Source organism: Oncorhynchus kisutch, linkage group LG6 (genome assembly GCF_002021735.2).
Source record: "Oncorhynchus kisutch isolate 150728-3 linkage group LG6, Okis_V2, whole genome shotgun sequence".
NCBI classification, from domain to species: Eukaryota; Metazoa; Chordata; class Actinopteri; order Salmoniformes; family Salmonidae; genus Oncorhynchus; species Oncorhynchus kisutch.
The window spans coordinates 21977794-21994813 of NC_034179.2; the positions used below are offsets into that span (position 1 = coordinate 21977794).

The window sequence follows — 17020 nt, forward strand, 5'->3', positions numbered from 1 at the left end:
AGAAGTGTTTTAGGGAGTGTTTGACAGCGATGAGGGGTGGTCGTTTGACTGCGGATCCGTAGCGGATACAGGCAATGAGGCAGTGATCGCTGAGATCCTGGTTGAAGACAGCGGAGGTGTATTTGCACCCTTATTGTCCTCACTGTCCTGGGGACATGCAATAAAGTAGGAATTGAAGGCTATTGCGATTGACTGTTATTCACTATGATTTCTAGTCTTTTTGCAGTGTTACTATGGTCTTTCCCTGTTAACTTTTTTAGATTATCCTAAATCAATTTAGAATTTCCCTTTGCTTCACCAATTATGTTAATAAAAAAGTTTGCCTTGGCCTGTCTGATTTCTTTCATCTCCTTATTTCTCAACATGGTAAAGCTACGCCTGTCATGCTCTAATTTGGATCTTAGGGCTATTTTTAGAGCATAATCTCATTCTTTCATCAATTTCCAGATTTCTCCATTTAGCCAAGGAAGAGTGCTCTTTTGGCCAGGTTTGGATTTGATTTTCGTTAGGAAACCATTTATTGTAGTCTGGATTGTGGATAGAAAAACCTGACTATCAGCTTCCACGTCTGTTCAGGACAAGAGATCATTCCAGTTAATTCCCTTAATTGCGTTTTCAAATAGTTTAATTCACTCTTAGTTGATCCGACTTGCTAACAGTAGAGAGCTTAAACCTGCTCTTAGACAGCTTTCTGGCTATAAGTGTCAGATTATGATCAGATAGCCCAGTAACCATATTGAATGATTTAGTCACTCGCTCTGGTTTATTACTGAACACCAACTCAATCTGTGTTTTAGCGCCACCCTGGTTGGCCCTTTAACTAGCTGTGTAAGGTCAAAGGTATTAATGATCCTTTTGAGGGTTTTCCTACAAGACTTGTCTTCATAATTAATGTTAAAATATCCCATTAAGAAGACCTCTTTCCCAAAATCACATTCCCTAAGCATGTTATTAAACTGATCAAAAAACAGGTGGCCTATACATTCCAATAAGGGTAAAAGACATTTGAGACAGTGTAACGTTCAGGCCAATACATTCTAGTTCATTATCACATGACCACTCAATTTCTTTAATAAGACAGTAATATCATCATACTGTACAACCTTGTGTACATCAGTTTTATATATTTCTACTTAAATAATTAAAATATTCGTTTTAAAAATCAGCAAAGCTAAAACCCTGTACAAAGTGTTTACAAATGACCAATCATCCACAGTTCAGTAAAACATAGATACAAAGGACAACTTTAAACATTACATGCTAACAAACAAGGGTTCCAAAGCAGTCTAAGAAAATGATAAATAACATTTTTACAAAACATACCGTTCCTGAACATTGAAAGGAAACAAAAAGACACTGGACACATTAAATAGGAGCCTTAATAAATTCAGAAAAATCCTGTCGACAACTACAGTTATATTGATATGACTCTATAAGCAGTGATAACAAATCACACACTTTCCATGCTAGCTTAAGAACTACAGCTCAACTTTAAAAATGGCCAATAAGCCACTGAATAAGCTGCTAAACCACAGTGGATAAGATATATTCTTATATAAAATAAGGACACCTTTGGCAGCAATAGATGAAAAGGCAGAGCCAGTCAGACGGTCTTTTCTCATTAGGTTAGTATCTTAGTACTAGACAAGCCTACCTACAGTACATTCTAAAGCCATGGGGTTGAATCCTAATGTCCACTTCAGCCAATGTTTCACTTTAGGCTCCCATTGACATCAGAGCATGACTAAGTGAAAATTCAACTTAAGTGGAAGTTAGTATTCACCCCATTGTGCGCAGGGCAAGTTTGGTTAAGACATTGGAATGTATTACAGGGGCAGAGTGCTGGTGTGCCAGACAGTCAGTCAGCTCAGTTAGTACACAGGCTTGTAGAGGATCTGTCCATTGAGCAGCCTGCGTTTGAGCTCCTTCCACAACAGGCTGCGCTCCCTCTGGGAACCCTTCATGAAGCCCCTGTTCTCCAGGGCACGGCGAGACAGGTAGGGGATGACCTCGTTGACTGGGCCGTAGGGGACGTATTTGTACACTGGGAATCCAGCCTGGCCTGTTCTCAGACACAGAGAGAGTGGAAGATGTTATGTGACTGCTAGTGGTTGTTGCTTCTCCAATGTGTTTCACACAAGCACAGAAAAACATTGGAACCTAATTACATGTACAGGAATGGAAGTTATTTTTGTCTAAAAGTTGGACTCTAAACTAATTTGTATAGTTTATAAAAAGCTAAATGATATAATAAAAGAATGTTTAAGAACTGTGTGAACCCCTAATTGATCTACACACTAAAGACAGCTATGGTTTGGTATCAGGTGACTGATGACGGAGTGAGACCCTGAGGTTGTTTGTTTCGCACAAGATTTCTGACCAAAATGCCAATCAATAAATTGTGAACTCCAATAAACCCATTACTATTATGCAACACCCATCTACAGTTCTGAAGGTGTTACAATACCTAGTGGGAAGCTGATCTGGTCACACATTCCGAGCAGCTGTCCAAAATAGACCTTGTTCTCAGTGGGTGACAGACCCATCTGGTTCATCCTGCAGAGAGACAACACAGACGGAATGTAAATATAAAATAAAACAAACATAACATAATAATAAAAACATAATAATCCTGTGCAAAAATAAACATCACCTCACTAATGAATGCATTTACGTTTTAGTCATTTAGCAGACGCTCTTATCAAGGGCTTACAGAAGCAATTAGGGTTAAGTGAATTGCTCAAGGGTACAGAAAGATTTTTTAGCTAGTCGACTCGGGGATTCGAACCAGTGACCTTTCGGTTACTGGCCGAACGCTCTTAACCACTTGCAACATGCCCATTGATATAATACATTTGGTTTCTGTGAAGTGGTTTTACTACTGGTTTGGTGCTTTGTGTTGCAAAATGTCTGTAGAAAAAGTCTAGTAACTAGTCTAACCACCTCTTGATTTGAATAAAGCCCAGAGGCTGGTCTTACTTCTCCAGAGTGAATTTGACAGTGTCCTCGTTGTGTGACGCCACCATGACATTAGCCTTCCTGTTGTGGTTGATCTCTTCCAACACAAACTCTAAACATCTTTGGAGAATCAGGGAAAGACAAGGAACTTTGGCTATTCCATTCAGCTGATATGATAACTTCATCACATAATGCATCCAAATTCAACTATGAAAATACCCACTTACTAAAGTCACGCATAACACCAATGGTTATGATCAGTTTTGCATTTTTCACACGAATGGATTGGGGGTCGGGGAAGCTGATCCTAGATCTGTACCTAGGGGAAACGTCACCCCAAAGCACAGAAGGGGGTCTTACTTGTGGTACATCCGGTTGGTGGCCTCGTAGTCTGGGTTAATGGGGTCTTCGTAGCCGATCTCCTCCGCCCTGCTCCTCTCCTGGTACATGTAGGCCCCGCGGACCAGCTTGGCCCCAAAGTACCAACCTTCACGCCGGGACAGCTCCATATCCACAGACACATTGTCATAGGCTTCCTTTACAGGTAGTAAAGGGAAACACAATTCTATAACGCTATGGTTAACACCAAACATCTTGACATTTTTGGCACCAGGCTGTCCAGAACACCTCTTATAAAGGGTTGATAAGTAACACGATCGTGTTTAAAAAGTTTCATTTCAGGTTTATGTCAAAAAACAAACATGGCTATGGAAGGTTTATATGGATTATATACTAGGTTGGGCTTTTATGAGTCAAATATGGAAGGCTTACAAAACCTGTTTCACTAGTCTATACATAACAGGGATCCTCCCTACATACATATTATATGAGACTGTCCATGTAGTCCCAATAACAAGTCCCAAGCTCTACATACAAATCAAATCACATATTATTGGCCACATACACATGGTTAGCAAATGTTATTGCGAGTGTAGCGAAATGCTTATGCTTCTAGATCCGACAGTACAGCAGTATCGAACAGGTAATATCTAACAATTCCACAACATAACCTAATATCTAACAAATCCTAATACACACAATCTAGTAAAGGAATGGGATGAGAATATATAAGTATAAAATATATGGATGAGCAGTGACAGAGCAACTAAGATGCAATAGATAGTGAAGGATACAGTATACACATATGAGATGAGTAATGTGAGATATGTAAATATTCTTAAAGTGGCATTATTAAGTGACTAGTGTTCCATTTATTAAAGTGGCCAATGATATCAAGTCTGTAGGTAGGCAGCCGCCTCTCTGGTTATTGTCTTTTATTATCTTTTTTGCCTTCCTGTGACATCGGGTGTTGTAGGTGTCCTGGAGGGAAGGTAGTTTTCCCCCAGTGATGCATTGTGCAGACCGCACCACCATTTGGAGAGCCCTGCGGTTGTGGGCGGTGCAATTGCCGTACCAGGCGGTGATACAGTCAGACAGGGTGCTCTCAATTGTGCACCTGTAAAAGTTAGTGAGGGTTTTAGGTGACAAGCCAAATTTTTTTCAGCCTCCTGAGGTTGAAGAGGCGGCTATTGCGCCTCCTTTACCACACTATCTGTGTGCGAGGACCATTTCATTTTGTCGGTGATATGTACACAGAGGACCTTAAAACTTTCCACCTTCTCCCATGCTTTTCCGTCGATGTGGATATGGGGGTGCTCGCTTTGCGGTTTCCCGAAGTCCACGATCATGACTTTTGTTTTGCTGACATTGAGTGAGAGGTTATTTTCCTGACACCACACTCCAAGGGCTCTCACCTCCTCCCTGTAGGCGGGTTTCGTCGTTGTTGGTAATCAAGTGTCGTCTGCAAACTTGATCATTGAGTTGGAGGCATGCATGGCCCCATGGTCATGGGTGAACAGGGAGTACAGGAGGGGGCTGAGCACGCACCCCTGTCGGGCCCCAGTGTTGTGGATCAGCGAAGTGGACTACCCTCACCACCTGGGGGCGGCCCGTCAGGAAGTCCAGGACCCAGTTGCACAGAGCGAGGTCGAGACTCAGGGTCTCAAGCTTAATGATGAGTTTGGAGGGTACTATGTTGCTGAATGCTGAGCTGTATTCAATGAACAGCATTCTTACATAGGTATTCCTCTTGTCTAGACGGGATAGGGTAGTGTGCAGTGTGATGGCGATTGCATCGTCTGTGGACCTATTGGGGCGGTAAGCAAACTGGAGTGGGTCTAGGGAGTCAGGTAGGGTGGCGGTGATATGATCCTTGACTAGTCTCTCGAAGCACTTCATGATGACAGAAATGAGTGCTACGGGGGGCGATAGTCATTTAGTTCAGTTACCTTAGCTTTCTTGGGAACAGGAACAATGGTGTCCATCTTGAAGCATGTGGGGACAGCAGACTAGGATAGGGATTGATTGAATATGTCCGTAAACACAACAGCCAGCTGGTCTGCTCTGAGGACGCGGCTAGGGATGCGGTCTGGGACGGCAGCCCTGCGAGGGTTAACACGTTTAAATGTTTTATTCACGTCAGCCAGGGAGAAGGAGAGCCCACAGTCTTTGTTAGCGGGCCATGTCAGTGGCACTGTATTGTCATCAATGCGCGCAAAGAAGTTGTTTAATTTGTTTGAGATCAAGATGTCGATGTCAAAGATGGGGCTGGTTTGATTGATTGTCTGTCAACCCTGTCACATACGTCTCGTGTTTGAGCCGTTGAATTGCGGCTCCACTTTGTCTCTATACTGACGCTTTGCTTGTTTGATTGCTTTACGGAGGGAATAACTACACTTTGTATTCGGTCATGTTTCCAGTCACCTTGCCATGATTAAATGCGGTCATACGAGCTTTCAGTTTTGCGCGAATGCTGCCATCAATCCACGGTTTCTGGTTAGGGAAGGTTTTTGTAGTCACAGTGGGTACAACATCTCCTATACAGCATATACGTCAATGTTATTGTCTGAGGCTACCCTGCAATCGATATGCTGATAGAATTTAGGTAGCCTTGTTCTCAGATTAGCTTTGTTAAAATCCCCAGCTACAATAAATGCAGCCTCAGGATATATGGTTTCCAGTTTACATAGAGTCCAGTGAAGTTCCTTGATGGCTGTCTTGGTATCCGCTTGCGGGACGATATACACGGCTGTGACGATAACCGAGGAGAGTTTTCTTGGAAGATAATACGGACGGCCTCACCTTAAGATAGCACTGGTAGGTGTTGAAAATGATGGGCTTCTCTCTGTTGAAGATCCTCTGCATCTCCAGGGTCAGTCTGCTGATGGCCGGCTGGAAGTACGTCTGCTCAGCATCCACCATCAGCCTCACCCCGTTCTCCACCGCATGCTGGGATAGAGGGAAGGACAAAAGCTTTTTGTTAACTTCTATCAGTTAGCATCAACTCCTGGTCAGCTCCAGAAAAGTGAGCAGAAAATGTTGTTGTTTATCTGAAACCCTTCAGTGATCTTGCTCCTACCTAGGCTATAGAAATGTATGAGTCTAAGCCTTCTATTTCAGAGCATGTTACATTTGACATTTTAGTCTTTTAGCAGACTGTGCTTTCCAGAGCCACTTACAATTACTGCATTCATCTTAAGATAGCTAGGTGAGACAACACATATCACAGTCATAGTCGTAGCATGTTGAGGTCTTTGGCCATCTAGTCCAGCCATGCTAATGCAATCTCAAGGGACCAAGGATTTACTTGTATCTATAGAGATTCACTTAAGAGCAAACAGACTTTGGATACAACACGTCATAGTAGACTCTTGGTCCTGTTGGAGCAGTGCAACTACAATTCAAACACAACCTTTCCCAAAAATGATGACACACTGCTGAAGTAAATCAGAACATTTGTTATAAGAATAAACAAAAGTATTGCCAAAAGGTTTATTTCCAATAAACTGCTCACTGAGGCAGGGATGAGAGTAAGAGAAAATTATTGTAAAATCTGATATATACTACATCCCATGGTTAAATTAGAATATGAATTTGTGAACAACTACAAACACCTAGGTGTCTGGCTAGACTGTAAACACCTAGGTGTCTGGCTAGACTGTAAACACCTAGGTGTCTGGCTAGACTGTAAACACCTAGGTGTCTGGCTAGACTGTAAACACCTAGGTGTCTGGCTAGACTGTAAACACCTAGGTGTCTGGCTAGACTGTAAACACCTAGGTGTCTGGCTAGACTGTAAACACCTAGGTGTCTGGCTAGACTGTAAACACCTAGGTGTCTGGCTAGACTGTAAACACCTAGGTGTCTGGCTAGACTGTAAACACCTAGGTGTCTGGCTAGACTGTAAACACCTAGGTGTCTGGCTAGACTGTAAACACCTAGGTGTCTGGCTAGACTGTAAACACCTAGGTGTCTGGCTAGACTGTAAACACCTAGGTGTCTGGCTAGACTGTAAACACCTAGGTGTCTGGCTAGACTGTAAACACCTAGGTGTCTGGCTAGACTGTAAACACCTAGGTGTCTGGTTAGACTGTAAACACCTAGGTGTCTGGTTAGACTGTAAACACCTAGGTGTCTGGTTAGACTGTAAATACCTAGGTGTCTGGCTAGACTAAGTACCTGGGTGTCTGGTTAGACTGTAAATACCTAGGTGTCTGGCTAGACTGTAAATACCTAGGTGTCTGGTTAGACTGTAAATACCTAGGTGTCTGGTTAGACTGTAAACTCTCCTTCCAGAGTCATATTAAACATCTCCAATCCAAAATTAAATCTAGAATCGGCTTCCTATTTCACAACAAAGTCTCCTTCACTCACGCTGCAAACATATCCTCGTAAAACAGACTATTTTGCTGATTCTTCGACTTCGGAGATGTCATTTACACTCTACTCAGAACATTGGATGCAGTCTATCACAGTGCCACCCGTTTTGTCACCAAAGCCCCACATACCACCCACCACTGCGACCTGTATGCTCTCGTCGGCTGGCCCTCGCTACATATTCGTCGCCAAACCCACTGGCTCCAAGTCATCTATAAGTCTTTGCTAGGTAAAGCGTCGCCTTATCTCAGCTCACTGGTCACCATAGCAACACCCACCCATCGCACAAGCTCCAGCAGGTATATCTCACTGGTCATCCCCAAAGCTAACACTTCCTCTGGCCGCCTTTCCTTCCAGTTCTCTGCTGCCAATGACTGGAACGAATTGCAAAAATTGCTGAAGTTGGAGACTTATATCTCCCTCACTAACTTTAAGCATCAGCTATCTGAGCAGCTTACCAATCGCTGCAGCTGTACACAGCCCATCTGTAAATAGCCCATCCAACCACCTACCTCATCACCATAGTTTTTATTTATTTTTGCACACCAGTATTTCTACTTTCACATCATCATCTGCACATCTATCACTCCAGTGTTAATTTGCTAAATTGTAATTACTTCACTACTATGGCCTATTTATTGCCTTACCTCCTTACTCCATTTGCAACACTGTATATTGATTTTTTCTATTGTGTTATTGACTGTACTTTTGTTTATCCCATGTATAACTGTTGTTGTTTTTTGTCACACTGCTTTGCTTTATCTTGGCCAGGTTGCAGTTGTAAATGACAACTTGTTCTCAACTGGCCTACCTGGTTAAATAAAGGGTTAATATACTGTTGTTCAATTTTAAAGCCATGCTAGTTAACAGTGCCTATGTTGCACTCAAAAATCCCCCTACCTTGGCCAGAACATCCACTCTCTGCAGCATCCTCTTCATCTGTTTCTCCTCTTCAACAGTGAACTTCCTCAACAGAGGCTCCAGCTGACCAGTCTAGAAAATCAGAAGACACATTTTATTTAGAGTCAACCCTGACCTAAACTACAAAATGCATGTATGTATGTATGCATATACTGTATGTACACTGCATGGATGGATGGATTTGTGTAGGTACATACTACACTTCATAAGTTTCTGTGTACAAACACATTCAGGTAGATATCCTACAGTACTATGCCTGTATGTTAAATATGACAAGGATATGTCAATTTATGTGTGTGCGAATGCATGTGTAATATGTGGCTAGCTCGCCTCAACATTGGGAATGACGAGCAGGTTCGAGATCGATGTTCTGTCATTAATCAAGCTGTTCCAGTCCAGAAGGTCAATCGTTCTGGGGGACATGATGAAAATGACATATTCAAAGTCAAATTCAGTCCTGTATGCACATACTATCTATTGAATAGTTGATTGTTTGTGTGCTCATGATGCATTCCAGGTTCAGCCTCTTACCCTGATGGGCCCAGTTTCTCTCCAGTAAACCAGTTCTCAATGTCATCTTTATTTCCAACCCCCAGCTGAGTCAAACTCTCCTGTAGCAAACAGAAGTATAGAGCCATTATTGCATGAAACTCCCATTTATGCTCAAATGAACAGCAAACCTGGTTGAAAAAAATAGATAAAACACCTAACAGCACAACGCCTCTCCCCAATTTGACCTACATATTTTGTATGTATTGATATGTAGGCTACGTGTGCCGTTTAAAAACGTACAATATGTAGTTCTGTCCTTGAGCTGTTCTTGTCTATTAATATTCTGTATTATGTCATGGCTCATGTTTTGTGTGAACCCCAGGAAGAGTAGCTGCTGCTTGCGCAACAGATAAACAGGGATCCTAATATAATACCAAAATAGGATTTCATTTTATTAATGAATATCAATAACTATTAATGATGAAACATTATAGATAGATCAAGGAAATGAGTAGGAGGAAAAACAATAATGTTTCATCATTTTGGTATGGTGTTTTCACAGGTGTTTTTGTCTCAAAGGAACCATAAGGTTCTCACAGATATGAAGTATGTTAGATCTAGAGAGTCGTCTTAGTAGCAGAGTGCCGGTTTGGGTGATTTTTAGCTGGGAAACTGCTTGAACTCAGTCACATCTCCACTTTGAGTGTTGCTCTAGGTGACACGCACCTTCAGCTGTTCCAGTTCCAGTTTCTGCTCCAGTGCATCCATGCCAGACTTCCCCTGCTGTGCTGCCAGCAGGTTGAAGAACCTCCTCCATTTCACCAGCACCTCTGAGAACTGGAGCTGGAGAGGGGAGGAAACAGGTCATAACACCAACAAACAAACAAAAAAAGCTGCACTCTGTCATGATCACTGCCAATGTTAAATCAAGGGCTAAAAGAGAGTCTAACAGGCAGAGGGTGTCTAACTCACCAGGAACTGTGGACGGCCCAGGGCAGTCATCTTAATGGCAGAAAATCCATCTACAGAGGCCCCCCCTGAGAGTCAGAGATACAACATAACATTTTGTGCAGCAATAACATGATTGATAAATACATAATAATAATCATACTAAGCATAATTTAACATCTGCATAAAAACTATTTTTTGACTCAATTAATTGAACTCACTGCATTTGATTGTGTTCTCACCTGAGGCTTTTATGCAGTTGAGGAAGGTCTCCATCTGGTTGTCACACTTGGCCTCATCAGCATAGAAGTATGTCCTGGCACTGACCACGCCCCCACGACGGTCCCCAAACTGACGGTGGGCCTTGTACTTCTTCTCACGGTGGTCAACGCCTAAAGTCAGAAAACAACATGAGACATAATGTTGTCTAATGTAACAAGACTTTCCTCTAGACTTGAGTATACACACACAGAACACTGGGAGGGAAAGAAGAGAAGACTTTCCAAAGGAATGACCCTCCCCACCATCACCTAAACAATATAGATCTAAATTGGCATAGATACCTGGAGATCTGTTTTTCATCAAATGAAAAATTGTGACAGCAGAATACTTCAACGTGTACCAAATATATTAGACAGCATATATATATATATATATATATATATATATATATATATATATATATGCTAGTGTGTGTGTGTATATATATATACACACACACACTCTCTTTTGGACACACCTGCTCACTCAAGGGTTTTTCTTAATTTGAACTATTTTCTACATTGTAGAATAATAGTGAAAACACCAACTATGAAATAACACATATGGAATCATGTAGTAACCAAAAAGGTTTTCTAAATATTTTTTAGATTTTTCTATTTGTTTACGTAGCCACCCTTTCCCTTGATGATAGCATTGCACACTCTTGGCATTCCCAAACCATCTCAATTCAGTTGAGGTCAGGTGATTGTGGAGGCCAGGTCATCTGATGCAGCACACACCATGGTATAAGATACTGTATATAAAAATAAGTAAAAGAAAGAAGATCTCTAGATACCTAGTCCCATGCTCAGAAAACATATATGTGGGAGAGGGTTATGTAAATATCCAGAGCCCCAACACATTACATGAACCAGGGATTCAGCTGCTCTTTAACTTAACATGCATATCTGTAGGCATGGACGATATACTGTTTATACCGCATACTGGGGAATTTTGAAATAGCCCCAGATCATAGCTTTCACCTGGATTCACCTGGTCAGTCTCATGGAAGAGCAGGTTTTCTTAACAGTTTGTTTGTACAGTGTGTGTGTGTGAGATATATATACACATACACACAGTACAAGTCAAAAGTTTGGACACACCTACTCATTCAAGGGTTTTTCTTAATTTGTACTATTTTCTACATTGTAGAATAATAATGAAGTCATCAAAACTATGAAATAACACATATGAAACAAAAAAGTTTTAAAAAAGAAAAAGTGTTTTCAAAGTAGCCACCCTTCGCATTCACTCAACCAGCCTCCCAAGGAATGCTTTTCCAACTGTCTTGAAGGAGTTCCCACATATGCTGAGGACTTGTTGGGCTGCTTTTCCTTCACTCTGCTGTCCAAATCATCCCAAACCATCTCAATTGGTTTGCGGTCGGGTGATTGTGGAGGCCAGGTTATCTGATGCAGCACTCGATCGCTCTCCATAGTCAAATAGCCCTTACACAGCCTGGGGATGTGTTTTGGGTCATTGTCCTGTTGAAAAACAAATGATAGTCCCACTAAGTGCAAACATGATGGGATGGCGTTTCGCTGCAGAATGCTGTGGTATTGTCCAGATTGACTGATCTTCATGTCTTAAAGTAATGATGGACTGTCATTTCTCTTTGCTTATTTGAGCTGTTCTTGCATAATATGGATTTGGTCTTTTACTAAATAGGGCTATATTCTGTATACTACCCCTACCTTGTCACAACACAATTGATTGGCTCAAATGCATTAAGGAAAGAACTTTAAGGAATTAAGGATTTTTTAAAACATTTTAACATTAAGGAAATAACTTTTTAACAAGGCACACCTGTTAATTGAAATGCATTCCAGGTGACTACCTCATGAAGCTGGTTGAGAGAATGCCAAGAGTGTGCAAAGCTGTCATCAAGGTAAAGGGTGGCTACTTTGAAGAACCTCAAATATAAAATATATTTTAATTTGTTTAACACTTTTTTGGCGACTACATGATTCCATCTGTGTTATTTCATAGTTTTGATGTCTTTCCTATTATTCTACAATGTAGAAAACAGCACAAATAAAGAAAAACTCTGGAATGAGTAGGTGTTTCCAAACTTTTGACTGGTACACACACTCACCTGCCCCTGGTGAGCACATTAAGTAATACTGTAATATCTGGTATGTTACAAAAACAGCAGGAGTATGAAAATCTGGATACCGACCAACCCTACATACGTGCCCTCATTAACCCCTCCAGACTAAATCCAGATCGAACCTGCTCCCTCACCCATGCAATCTCATGTAACAAACATCATGTAAGAGGCTCGATATTAACCCTTAAATGACCGCTGGCATAGACCCAGAAAGTTAGCATTCAGGAACATTTCTGAACCGACAGACATTTTGGCAATGCACCCCCACTGCTTCCACACGCATGGTTATGTGCCCCGTATGAAAGGGGTTCCACCCCCCACCTCCACCAACCAGAAGGCCTGATACATAAATGTTTCATTACTGATGTAAAGTAACATTACTGTTGTCATGCTCCTGCGTTACAAAGAATTCTGTAGCTGGCACTGCAATAAATTATGAAGTGCATAAATAACCAATCATTTACAACAAATCTCACAATCATAACCATATAAATGAATTGTAAATCAAACTGAAAACTCATTTTGAATTGTTAATCCATTTCAGTCTACAAATACACACCTTGACTTTCTTTCTCAGCTTCAGACACACAGGCACTGAAAGAGAGGACACCGAAATAACATGACAACAATTGAGAGATACTTATAGTTCAGGTGTTTAGTACCAAATAAGACATTGGAAATCATTTTGAAGTAAGTAGATGGGGAGGAAAATGGGGTCCCAGTATGAACTGGATTATGACTCATAATTTCTTAAATCAAGGTCATGCACTATAGATTATCACAATTTGTGGCAGCAGCCCCCCCAGAAGCTGTTAAAATCAGTTCCAACTCTGCGTTTCACAACCAGAGTGTGTGCCAGTATGTTGAGTGTACTATATATATACATGGTATGCACGACAGTGGGATTGGGGGGAGGATGTTAACATTATGTAGAAGTGCAAATGTCCTGCTAGTTGATCTCTTGTGCCGTCGTGGACTTCTGATCACTGAGACTGTTGACTATTTCAAAACCTCAGTGCATCCCACATACAGTAGCCTAGGTTAATCTAGAAAGATCCAGTCCAGAACCGAACCTAATACACAAGCTTGAATAACATGAAGGAAGTTGTTGTCTCATTAGCACATTTCTGTATTTTTTAAATGACCTTTATTTTACCAGTTAAGTTGACTGAGAACACATTCTCATTTACAGCAACAACCTGGGAAATAGTTACATGGGAGAGGAAGGGGGATGAATAACCAATTAAAAGCTGGGGATGATTAGCTGGCCATGATGGTTGGAGGGCCAGATTGGGAAGGACACCGTGGCTAACACCCCTACGCTCACAACAAGCGCAATGGGATCTTCAGTGACCACAGAGAGCCAGGGCACCTGTTTAAAACAGAACCCTACACAGGGCAATGTCCCCAATCACAGCCCTGGGGAAATGGCATATTTTTTTAGACCAGAGAAAATAGTGCCTTCTGATGGCCCTACAGCACCACCTCAAGCAGCATCTGGTCTCCCATCCAGGGACTGACCATGATCAACCCTGCTTAGCTTCAGAGGCAAGCTAGCAGTGAGATGCAGGGTGGTATGCTGCTGGCATCTTTCCGTGCTGTTGGTTGTTTCAGTGATTGCCATGGCTTAATGTTATCAAGGGGTAAATATTTGCACAGGCTAACTGCACAATTTGCATGAAAGTTTTAACATCAATTAGTTGAGTCTGGAAGTTTGAAAGTAATAGACTTCAGAAACTAATTTAAAGCATGTACTTTGCCAACCTTGATGAAAAAATAAAAGGTTGATTACAACTCTGGTACACTCTCACAATGATTAATTCACAATGAGTCCTCTTCCTCTCTGGTACATCCAATTATCAACAAGAGAGAACAGGATGTTGTGTGTTACTCCACCAATGTAGGCTGGCTTCAAAAGTCCTAATTAGTCTGGTGTGGGGAGTTCCACAGAAATTAGGTAGGGTCAGACTTACCAAGTTGGTCTTTAATGGTGTCACTAACCTTTTCACTATCATTCCCATCTACCACCCCACCCTCTTCATTATTCCGCCTATTAGTTCAGCTTGAATGTGTGCATAGTCAGGCTATAAGAAAATCCCTAACCAAACAAGGGAAGGCTGTTTCTCAAAACACATGAAAACATAACACGCCTTGGGCCTCTTTTGAAAGGGTGCATCAAGTAACAACAGGGCTGGCTTGTCTCAATCCACCGCATGTGACTGCATTCTCAAAGGGACTGGAATAAACATGCTTCTTCAGCTAACAAATCAGGAGAGAGCCTCGAGGGGTATGTCTAAACTAACCAATGGTGGCCGGGTAGTGCTGGGAAATGTCAGATGCTGAAAGTGATGCATTGTTTACAATCCATTTGAGACCATGAAAAATGGGATGGGCATGTTTTACGCTGAGAAGTTGTAAACACAGGTTTTTATGAATATGAAACATGAGTAGGCCTGTGTGTTTTAAAGGGAGAGAGGGTGTTTGATAGGAGAGACAGATTGTAGGCTCTCCCTGCTATGTCTGAGAAAAGTGCAACATATGGAACTGACCATATGGCTTGTTCCCCAATAGTATTGGATCACCTAGTATTATTTTGACTGTAGCCTTTTGTCATAGGTCAATTGCAGAAAATGTTTACATAGTGACTACTGATGTAAAAGTATAGGCATCTCACGCTATATCACATTGCTACAAATAATCAATGATCCATAATAAGTTATGAAAAAGTTATAGAAAATGTGAAAGCTTGTTTTTGAAGTGTGGATACTGCAAGAGTCCTATATCCTAGATTAGTGTTACTTCAGCTGGGGTTGTGACAAATGAGATACAGACTACTACAGCAGACTAGGGTGGCAGAGACTACTTACTCCATCTCCTTCTTCTCTGCCTCCTCCTGGGTCAGGTCTTCCTCCACACTGTAATCCAGGACTGACCCCACGCCGAAGGCCTGGTTCTTATGGATCAGAGGCTTGATTGAGTTGTGGTCCTCCCCGGCCACAAACTGTCCATAGAACGTCATCTTCATCAGCCTCTCAAACAGCCGCTGGCCAAATACCTTCTTGCTAAGGTCCATCAACTATGGACAGAGCAAATAATCAACTGAGTTAGACCCACAACTCGCCAGTAAGAGTAGTGTTCCTTTTAATTGGATCCCCCCCCCCAGTTTTCTTTAACACCTGCCTCAGTCACAACGGCTGTGCAGACAGTCAGCCAGGCTAATGATAATAGGCCTAAACTACTTGTGCACCTGGAAATGTTAGGCTGTGAAATGAATGTAAGCTGTTCTTCTGCAAGCATGTTGAATAATGGCCCTTTTGACCGTCAGAAATGTCCATTAAGTTCTGATATAGGAGTTAGCCTACTAACCACACCTGTAAAAACTAATCAAAGGAATGTAGCAAAAACAATCTAATCAAAATAATGTCCCTACCTCCTTGTTCTTGTCAACGAGGAAGTCGAATGTGCAAAGCTTGAAGACCAACAGACTTCTAAGCAGCTCAATGTTATCTTTACTTTTGTAAGCTTCATGAGTATTGTCAAAGTCGATTTCGATCTTCTGTGTTTGAGCATCGGTGGTATTTTTTGGCTGGATGATGAGGTCCGCTTGAACAGCTTTCACCACAGTGCACTCATCAACTTGCTTCTCTTTCCCTCCTTCAACCTCATCACGTTGCGTGGATGCGACCGTGGAGCGAAATCTCCCGTGAAACAAGCATATTCTCTTGATGTTATCGGAACTTGACTTGACTAGAGCTGGTACTACTTTATTGTACGACATTTAAAAAAAAAGTTGTTTACTTTTAGTATTTAAATTCGTTAAACCTCGTTTTATTGCGTTTAAGGGCGCGTGGATCCACCACTTTTCGTTCCTGGCTAGCTTGAAAGCCAGAATTAGTTGTTGCACAGCGTTTATAACCCAAGGTACGTATTTTAGTAGACACGCCTACTCTGACTCTTTCTGGCAGGAACTCCGTGTAGTGAGGACTCCCCCTTCAATAAAACCCGTTTCCCCTTGCCCCCCCCCCCCCCTCCCCAGTCCCCACCTTTGTTGTGTAAACAATTGTTGTCAAGGTGTGCTAGTGTGTTTGACTTAATGGTATCTCCTGCCTGAAAGAAAGTACAGCAATCAATGGGTTTATTTATCCTACAATTCAATACTGTCTGGGAGCCAGATTTATGCAACCATTTATGCACAAAGGTTTGTGTTTGAGATAACACTTCACCCAAGTCAATACATATGCCTACAAGGCCCAAAGAAATGTTAAACTAGTTGTCATCCATCCGACCATAGACATAGTGTATGTGTACTGTGAGAATGTGCTACTTCCTATTTTCAACAACAGAGAGAGCCATTGACTAAGTACTGAATCTGCTCTGTAACTGACCAGGTTTTCATATGGTAGTCTGTTTTACTGGAGGGTGGGGAGTTGGTGATGTAGTTGCATTGGGGAGGTCCCAGAGAGGTTTACAACTTTTCCCCATTACTTCTTCATACCGAATTTGCAAATTGTCATTGAAGCACAGACTTTGTGCTAACAGCCTACCGGTAGGCTACTTCATTTACTAGAGCATACCGCCACCCTCTGGATGGGTAACTTTTTGGACAACATAGAA

The 17020-nt window shown here is 41.8% G+C and overlaps 1 protein-coding gene across 2 annotated transcripts; it reads right to left on the bottom strand.

Moving 5' to 3' along the window:
- Positions 1-1016: 1016 nt before the first annotated feature.
- On the bottom strand, positions 1017-16380 carry prodha (proline dehydrogenase (oxidase) 1a). 2 transcript variants are annotated; one of them, XM_020485082.2, is made up of 14 exons: positions 15837-16380; positions 15274-15482; positions 12966-13000; positions 10278-10427; positions 10060-10124; positions 9814-9930; positions 9127-9206; positions 8926-9007; positions 8575-8667; positions 6100-6246; positions 3319-3494; positions 2980-3078; positions 2468-2556; positions 1017-2062 (listed from the first exon to the last, which is right to left on the bottom strand). In XM_020485082.2, exons 1-14 carry the CDS (start codon positions 16182-16184, stop codon positions 1872-1874), a joined length of 1881 nt encoding a protein of 626 aa, XP_020340671.1. In that variant the 5' UTR covers positions 16185-16380; the 3' UTR covers positions 1017-1871. The 2 variants fall into 2 exon arrangements, with proteins under 2 accessions (XP_020340671.1, XP_031682246.1); XM_031826386.1 differs by having other exon boundaries at positions 10060-10109; positions 15837-16337.
- Between the last annotated feature and the right edge of the window lie 640 nt (positions 16381-17020).